The sequence below is a fragment of the Hakea prostrata genome, chromosome 2 (assembly GCF_041222555.1).
Source record: "Hakea prostrata isolate BN-2017 chromosome 2, UWA_Hpros_2, whole genome shotgun sequence".
Classification (NCBI taxonomy): Eukaryota; Viridiplantae; Streptophyta; class Magnoliopsida; order Proteales; family Proteaceae; genus Hakea; species Hakea prostrata.
In genome coordinates, this window is record NC_142601.1 from 26987771 (window position 1) to 26997124 (window position 9354).

Sequence of the window (9354 nt, forward strand, 5' to 3'; positions counted from 1 at the left end):
ATAAAATATACCATAAAAGAATCACTGGGGAGGATGCCAATTGAAAGGTTTTCTATAGTCTAATAGATTTTTAATTATGATTCTCTAATACAAGTTAACCATTCTAGAAACAAATAAAAAAAAAATCATTAGCATTATCTCCAACGATTGTTGAGCACAATTTATCTTGCTCTCAAGGTGTGATACCTCGCTGAGATGTCGCCTATCGCTGGTTACCGAAACGAGCGAATCGACGAAATCTCGGCCGATTTATGTGAAAAATTTTGTTCCAAAATGAAAACTCCACGTAAGGCACTAAGGCTAGAGTTTGCTTCAAATTTCAACGTTATCCCTTTTCATTTAATGCTCTACCATCCTGCTTCCTTTTTAATGCTCTTCATTTAATCTCTACCACGTGGTAGTTCTGTCTCTTTGTTTTCTTTCTTTCTTTCTTCTTTTCTTTTTCTTTCTTTCTTTCTTTCTTTCTTTTTTTTTCTTTTCTTTTCTTTTTTTTTTTTTTTTTTTTTTTTTTTTTTTCAGTCTTGTGATTCTTCTGCGACTACACCAACAGAAGTAGAAAAGCCTGTTTTGCGGCCGCTCCGGCAGAAGCCGAGATGCAAGTAGCAAAAGCCTTCCTTGGAGATGTCGCTATACTTTAGTGATCTCGTAAACGCAAGGCCTACAGCGAAATCGGTAGACTTCAAAGGATTTCTTGAAGTTCTCGACGAGTTTTTTGAAGCTCCACTCCTTGGTGACGCTTTGAAGGAGTGTGTTGAGAGAAGTCGAAGAAGATGGGCTAGTGGTGGTAGCTGAATTACAGAGGCTCCGGTAGAGAATGCGAGCGAAAGTATATTTCTCGTTGTATTTCGCTAGTTCACCAGGCACGATTTTCCGGCGATTTTTGCAAAATATCGCTTTCGCTTGCCATTTCGGTTCGCTGTCAACCGAGATGACCAAAATTCGGCGAAATGCTTGCTCCTGTTCACTGAAGCATTGACCAAAATGCCCTATGCCGCCTTTCCTTATTTATTTTTATTATTTTTAGGTTTTCCGGCTTCTCTCCTATTAATTCGATTTTTTTTGTAAGAACAATAATTTCATATTAATATATATTAAGTCAAACTTTATACGTAGGGAAATTGAGAATAGGGATATTACATATTTACATAAGGCAAGTAAGGATTGAACCCACAATCTTTTCACTGAGAGATGAGGTTCTCAACCACTCTATTAAAAAAAAATTAATAATTTATATTTGTTACCAACAAACCCGATACATGAACTATAAAAAGACAAATGACCGTCATCAGTGGTGCATCATAAAAATCTGTTTATCAAAATAAAAATAAAAATAAAGGTAAAAATCTAGATCCTCAAAATTGAAATTATTGGAAGGAGCAAACGGGCAAATGAACTATATATGCAGTTTCTGGGAAGGAGCAAACAGGCAGATGAACAGGCTGGCAAGGTAGAGCTTGCCACCCAGGCTGATTCAAGTTTATCGGCCAAGAGATTATAGTAAGATGGTAAGGCTTTCGAGAAGAAGGGTCTGCTTATCTGGCTCTCAATTTTGGCATCCACTATCTTTTCTGAAACGACTCACAATGTCCAGATACTGGCAATCAAAATTTTCCATGTTACTAATTATATTTGCAGCACAGATGAGAAGATAGAAGACAAAAAATTCTGAGATTTTTTCCTTAATGCGCAATGTAAGATGTGTGTTATATAATGACTGACACCCCACAGTATGATTTCTCTGAAATTTTTATAAGCTAGATCTAATTGTTATTGCCTTAACCCAGTTTTGCAGTCGAAGAGAAACATATATGATTTACAGATTATGATATTTTAAGGATCATGTAAGGCGAAAAGCATGAACCAGGTGTCAGAGGATTCCACAGTTTTGGGTGGAGAATTTTCCTACGCAGCCTCATCTCAGCAACTTTTGTGATTAAACCCAAATAGAAAAGACAAACTCAATTGAATTTTCGTGATGATGTTCTTGATAAGAATTGTTCTGAATCATGGTTGGAACAACCAAAAGATTCTGAAAGTGGATGCTGACTCCTCCTACATTGTGGTCACACCAAGAAGTGAAAAATATAGCCTTGGTCGTACTCCAATAATTTCTTTGATGGAGACCTTCCTTTGCCTGCCTATTCTTTTTGAATGACCAAAATGTCCACAGGCCAGGGCAAAAAGCCACTTCCTGTCAAGTCATTTTAATATACCAGTAGAGTATGATCCTTTATTCATATTGTCACTAGCCCAGTTGGGTGTTTTGTGTGGGTGAGTGTGTGGCTGTGAGGAAGAAGAGCTGAGATGGGGAGACAAGTGCAAAAGCAAGGTCTTGGATCCCCTCTGATTCAAGTATCTGATGGAAATGAAGTTGGGTTGGATTCCGGAATCTTGAAAGCAGAAATTGTTGAGGAAGTGAAGAAGCAGTTGTGGTTAGCAGGGCCTTTGATATCAGTAAATCTTTTGCAGTTCTGTTTACAAATGATATCAGTCATGTTTGTTGGTCATCTTGGAGAGTTAGCTCTCTCAGGTGCTTCCATGGCAACTTCTTTCGCATCTGTCACTGGTTTCAGCTTGTTGGTACCTTCTTTTGCTATTCTCTCTTATTTAGCTTTGCATATATGTTTCAGTTTTCACTGTTTTCTTCTTCTTAATGATCTATAGTTTGGTTGCACTTGCAATAATGGAGAAACATTTTTGGACATATGCTTTTGACTTCTGAGAAATTTTCTCGTTTGACTTGATGGTTTATGGTGATCTGTTCTTCATTCTCATTAACTTAGAAACTTTTCTAAGTCTCAGGATTTAGTTGGCATTTATCTGTTACAACTTGCAATCTAATTCTTGATTAAAGAGAGAGAGAGAGAGTACCATTAGAAGATTGACCTGCACAATTCTTGCTAACCTCCTGTGCAACTAAAAACATTATCATGTTACATACTTTCCTTTGTCATAGGACTAATTGATACTGTTGAATGGCTAGTCAGTATTTATTAAAAAACACTCAAAACGCAGAGTGCATATGTGTATTTGGTAGATCAATCTTCTTAATTAATGGTTATTTGTTTAACCATGTTACTTCTTCATCTGTGGTTTTGACTAGAGAGGAATGGGAAGTGCAATAGAGACCTTGTGTGGCCAGTCTTATGGAGCAAAACACTACAATATGCTTGGCATACATATGCAGAGGGCTATGTTTGTTCTTTTTCTTGTTAGTATTCCACTCACATTCATCTGGGCTTACACTGGAGACATACTTGTAGCCCTGAGGCAAGATCCAGAAATATCAGCGGAGGCCGGACTCTACGCTCGTTACATGATTCCCAGCATTTTCGCTTATGGCATCCTTCAGTGTCAAGTCAGATTTCTGCAATCCCAAAATAATGTTTTCCCAATGATGATAAGCTCTGGAATTACAACTCTACTGCACATTCTTGTTTGTTGGGTTCTAGTGTTCAAATCTGGCCTTGGTAATAAAGGTGCTGCTTTGGCAAACGCCATTTCTTACTGGACCAATGTGTTGATGTTGGCAATTTATATCAAGCTCTCTCCTGCCTGCAAGAGGACTTGGACTGGTTTTTCAAAGGAGGCACTACATGGTGTTCCCGACTTTTTAGGGCTCGCAATTCCTTCTGCAGTAATGCTATGGTATCTTCTATCTTTATTCAGCTCTGCTTTAATTTTTACTTACATTTCATCTGTATCTCTAAGCTTTTGAAAATTCTATAATGTTCGTTTGTAATGTTGATAGTCTTTTCACTTGGCACAGCTTGGAGATCTGGACATTTGAGATGGTTGTTCTTCTGTCTGGTCTTCTTCCTAATCCAAGACTAGAAACTTCAGTCTTGTCAATCAGGTTATCGTTAAATCCTTATGTTATCTATCCACATCAAATTTCTTGCCTGTTCCTATATAGTTTCTATATGAAGTGATGTTAAACCTTGATTACTAACAAATCATCCTCATCCAGCCTAAACACATGTGCATTATTCTATATGATCCCCCTGGGACTTAGCGGAGCAACAAGGTAAGAGAACTAGATCGATCTTTCTTCATTCCCAATGTACTCAAAGTTAGAGACTATAATCTTTATTTTTTACTTCTTTTCGACTCATAGCACAAGAGTTTCAAACGAATTGGGTGCTGGGCAATCGAAAGCTGCACGCTTAGCTGTATATGTATCCACCCTCATGGTCATTACTGAAGGTATTTCAGTAGGCTCTATCATGTTCTTGATTCGTAGATGGTGGGGTTACTGTTACAGCAACGAAGAAGAAGTAGTGAACTATGTCGCAACAATCATGCCATTGCTTGCTACATCATACTTATTTGATGGCATCCAATCTGTACTTTCAGGTATATTCTACTTGCAGATCAGATTCTATTGAACTATAGTATGTTTTTGGATTTCGGTTTTCTTTATTCTTTCTTGATGTTCCCTTTTGATTTCTCTCCATTCATTTACTGCACCAAATCTGCATTGATTTCATTAACTAATCAGTAGGCACCTTCTCTATATCCACATATAGGAGCTGCTAGAGGATGTGGTTGGCAAAAGATTGGTGCTTTTGTCAATTTGGGAGCTTATTATCTTGTGGGCGTTCCTTCAGCAATTTTATTTGCATTCATATTTCACATTGGAGGAAAGGTAGGTACACCGTACACGTTGCTCTTGAGTCCCTATGTTGGCTCTAATGTTGGCCCTGTTTGGTTGCAAAGGAAGTGAAATTGAAGGGAAATATCTGCGTTTACTATTATAAGATATGTTTTCACTTCTTGGATAAATTCCTTGCATTTTCCTTGCAACCGAACATCAAATCTGTTTCTTTTTGGTAAAAAAGTCTCACTTTTCCGGTAACTATTGGCATTTCATATAAAAATGTGGAATGCAGGGACTCTGGTTCGGGATCATGTGCGGACTTTTTGTACAGATGTTATTGCTTCTAATCATAACTTTACGCACTAATTGGGAGCAAGAAGTAAGCATTTTCTGCCCCAATGCAATACATATTTCTACATGTACTTGAGCTTCTGTTGATCTAACTCTGTTGGTCTTGCTTATAGGCAACAAAGGCTACTGAGAGAGTCTACAACTCCATCATCCCTACAGATTCCGTATCATGAAGCTAACTTAAATATATGACAAAGGCAGTTGACAACAGATTGATGATACTCGTTTGGTGCCAAATTAAGCAGGCATCAAATAGATTATCCTTTTCTATGTCTGATGATCTCCTCCAATTCACATCAAAGGGATGAAACAGAACCAATCTCAACCACCTGTTTTGTTTTGTTTTTTTTTGGGGGTTCAGAGGTGTAGTTAAAAAATAAAATGAAGAAGAAAAGAAGGTCAATCTCAACCACCAAAATTGATTGGACCACAGGCAGCTCAGTGCTGCACAATTATTACGCAAGCTCAACCCAATATCCAATACCCTTTGTTCTAGTGTTAAAATTCGAAAATGCCATTGAATAAAATCATTTTTCATGTTTGACTTTTTAATTATATTATCTCCTAGTTTTACCCTAGGTGATTTGACTCCTGTTGGATGTCATCCTCAAACCCTATTTGTAAGACAAGTTCTTTAAGATATGGTCCGAACAAATGTGGGATCAATATATATATGATTGATAGGGTGGAACCAGGATTTAACATCAGGAGCACCGAAAGATGATTACAAAATCTTTACCATTATTACTTTAAAAAATGTATATTATATACTATTTAAATCTATATTAGTTTTTATACTAAAACAACAAGTAAAAAGCCACAAAACACACTGATATTTCTACCCATTATCCTTACTACTAAAAATCTTCTATGCTAATGTATCCCACTTATAAAGAGCACTTGAATTTTATTTTCTTTTTAAAGATAAAACAAGAATTTTCATAAGGGGAGGGGGGAAGGGGGCATGGCCCCTCGGCCCTAGGGGTGCTTTGCACCTGTTAAGGCCTTTCTATACATATAAGCTGGATTTTCGTTACACATTTTGTATTTCATTGGTTGTAGCATTCGTCATCATAGTTACCATTGCTTACATATTCCTATTGGCAAAATTTATGGATCCCACATGATTGTGTTTGATGAAACATTATTTCCTTTCCAGTTTACATGTCGCATTCCCTCAGTGGATACCTTAACTACAATACCTGGAGGATCCACAGCCCTGAAGATTAAGTCTCAACAATCATCCTCCCACATAGCACAATAGTATAATCATGACCAATAAATAATCATTGTATTAATATAATTAAAAGAAGGGATAATTACTGTTGCCCCACTGTAGTTTGATTTTATTACTAATAAAACTCTGTTCTTTACGAAATTACTATTGCCCCCTTCCTTATAACGGTGTTAAGTAGCCATTAAGTTTGAATATGTAATGTCCAATTTGCCCTTCATTAAAATTATGAAATCAAAAGATGATGCTACCTCATTTATAAAAAGTAGATTAAATGTCAATTTTACCCAAAACTTCGTTTATTTTAAATTAATGAAATGGGCAAAATCCAAATCCGATTTGGTTTCCCGCCTTCACTAAACTTCATTTATTTGAATTAAATAAATGGGCAAAATCCAAATCCGATTTGGTTTCCCGCCTTCACTAAGCTTCATTCTTTTTGAATTAAAGAAATGGGCAAAATCCAAATCCAATTTGGTTTCCCACCTTTACTAAACTTCGTTTATTTTGAAAATATTTTAGGTGATATTGAATTCGATTTTCCTTTTCGGTTTCTATTTGAGTTTTATTCAATCATTCTTTCTTTATTTGGTGGTTTTTTTTTTAGAATAAAATGGATTATAGTTATTTTTTTGTCCACACAGTTAATTAAGGGTACTACTGTAACTTGACAAAAGGATAAATAAGTAAAAAGATAGGTATAAGGGTATTTTGGGATTTTTGAGAAAATATAAAGATGCCGCATCATTAGTAAACTAATGGAACTTAACGGTAGAGGGCAATAGTAATTATAGACAAAGTTGAAGGTTGGATCAGTAATTTTGAAAAGTACAGGGGATACAGTAGTAATAAAATCAAAGTACAGGGGGTCAATAGTAATTATCCCTTAAAAGAATAATCAAGGAATGGATCTTAGAAGGACCTCAAAACAATATCATAGTGTAGAAAATGATATCAAAATAATCAGAGTAAAAGAATACATGGAAGTAAACTCAAATAGTCAAAGTGTGGAAGGGTAGTCAAACTAAAGTATTACAACCGAATGAAATAAAGAAGTCTCGAAATTGTTCTAAATACTACTCATAGTATTTTTCCTTATCAAACAGGTAATGTCTATATTCAAAGATCTCTATATCCAGTATGGGGTAATCTAGCTCCAGAATTGGACTAATCCTTGTATGCACAGTCGTCACACGGACATTCTTCAGTGTGATATTAGTGGTCGCCAACACTTTGAGTACCATATGGATCACTCGTCGTGGTCTTGTACTCTTGGGTCTCAATGTCATCAACACTTGCAACAAAGTCTAAAGCAAACATTATATCCGAATGGTGAGCTCAAAAGAACTCAACGAGTAGTTCAAATATAGATAACAATTACTATCCAATTTAAGAGCAAAGCATAATGCAATATGACATAAGACAATATGCATGTATACAATTAACTCTAACAGATGCTAGTCTCAAATGGCGGACACACATTAAGATAGAACACCAGACTCCTCTGGGCGATCTCACTCATTTTCCCTCAACAAGAGACGTCTATTGGGTTCTCCGCGATTGTTGGGTCAAGGCATCCTTCTCTAACTATCACCACGGCTGGGGTTTAGGTCACCACTCCCTTACTCCACCATTGGTATAAGTACTTGTGCGTGTTAGAGTTATACCTAGCCCAGTGCAAGTCATCTACTAAGTCACGTCAACTTAGGATCCGATACTTCCCTTCCTTGCTCACAATCCGTTATGGTGTCTTTCCCTCTAGAGTCATCGTATCCTATGGATCCAACCAACTCAGACTATGGACTCTTAAACCTATTGGTCATCGACATATAATAAACAGGAAGCTCTCATGTCCTATCACAGGTTGTCTATCGGTCTTGAGAGCCCATGAGCCCATGCTTGTTATGATGCAACCCTACCAATGAATGGCCCTCACAATGTGATTGTGTCCTCTCACATGTTGGCTACCAGTCTTAAGCACCCACAATCCCCATTGTTGCCATGGGTCACTTGGCCTTAATACCCAAGCAGATAGGGTGTGATATGATGGGGTTTCTAACCAAAAACTTTTAGACATCCTAGGTATTGTGAAATCCCACCAAACCCTAACTTGAGGTTTGTTTTGGATGAAGAAGTGACTTGTTTGATGTTTAACCTTGAAGTTGGACCTTGAGTATAGTGTTGATATCCTTGTGTAGATTCGAAGACCCAAAGTGAAGGAAGAAGACATTGTGGGCCATCTCAGTAGAAAACATGGTGTTTGACCCAAAACCCATGGAGATTGATGATGGAGTTCCCTACTTGGAAACCTTATCTGATTTGGAGAAGAAAATGCATCCTGAAGATGAAGTGTGAAATCCAGCCCTATCATAACCTTGACCCTGACCCGGAATCTTTGATGTTCATAGGTCCAAAGACCCTGAGTGGAGGAAGGAGAGAATTGTGGGCCCTCTTAGTTGAAGACTTGGCGTTTGATTCCCAGCCCATGGACATTGACGATGGTGCCCCTTGGATGCAATATCAGTGTTTAGTGAGAAGCTGCACCTAGAAGAAGGGAAGTTTAGTTGAAGTACCTAATGCACTTCTGGACTTGATTCGAAGGTAATACTCTAATCTAGACTTGTTGATTGACTTGTAAGAGAAAGCCCAATCGAATTTGCTCAATTTGGCCTTCCAATTCCCTTACCAAAGCTTGTTGTACTAGCTTGGTCGACTAGGCCCAATCGACCAAAGAGGTATCAAATCCAAGAAATTGATGCTTTTTGGATATTTTATTGCTTAATTAAGTGAACCTCGAAGTTAGAACCCTATTCTACTGTTAGAGCCTCCTAAGAACGTGGAGAGAGCTTCCCAAGACATTCCCTTGGTAGTGGTGAAGGAATCTTGCATTAATCATTGCCAATCATTGTCTCTCATCCCAAAATCATCTCCAAGGTATGTATTCTCTCTCTCATTCTCTATTATGCTCTAATCCCTTCTCTTACTTGCTGTTGAAACCATGAAGGTGTTGCAACCGCCTCTTCATGTTTTCTCTCCTTGCTAATGCATAAGCCCCTTTCATTTCTACCTATGCTATGCTCTCATTTTGAATCTTAGCTATACATTTCCATGATTCTCTTCATAGCAACTTGATTTCTTGTCCTAAACTAACTTTTAAAGTATGCTAAGT

At 37.4% G+C, this 9354-nt stretch overlaps 1 protein-coding gene across 1 annotated transcript; it reads left to right on the top strand.

Annotated features, from left to right (window-relative positions):
* The first annotated feature begins 2233 nt into the window (after positions 1-2233).
* On the top strand, positions 2234-6493 carry LOC149024159 (protein DETOXIFICATION 16-like). Its single transcript, XM_089144482.1, has 8 exons — positions 2234-2580; positions 3104-3648; positions 3770-3856; positions 3971-4027; positions 4118-4356; positions 4530-4648; positions 4893-4979; positions 5065-6493. The coding sequence occupies exons 1-8, from the start codon at positions 2305-2307 to the stop codon at positions 5122-5124; spliced, it is 1470 nt and encodes a 489-aa protein (XP_089000608.1). The 5' UTR covers positions 2234-2304; the 3' UTR covers positions 5125-6493.
* The last annotated feature ends 2861 nt before the right edge of the window (positions 6494-9354 follow it).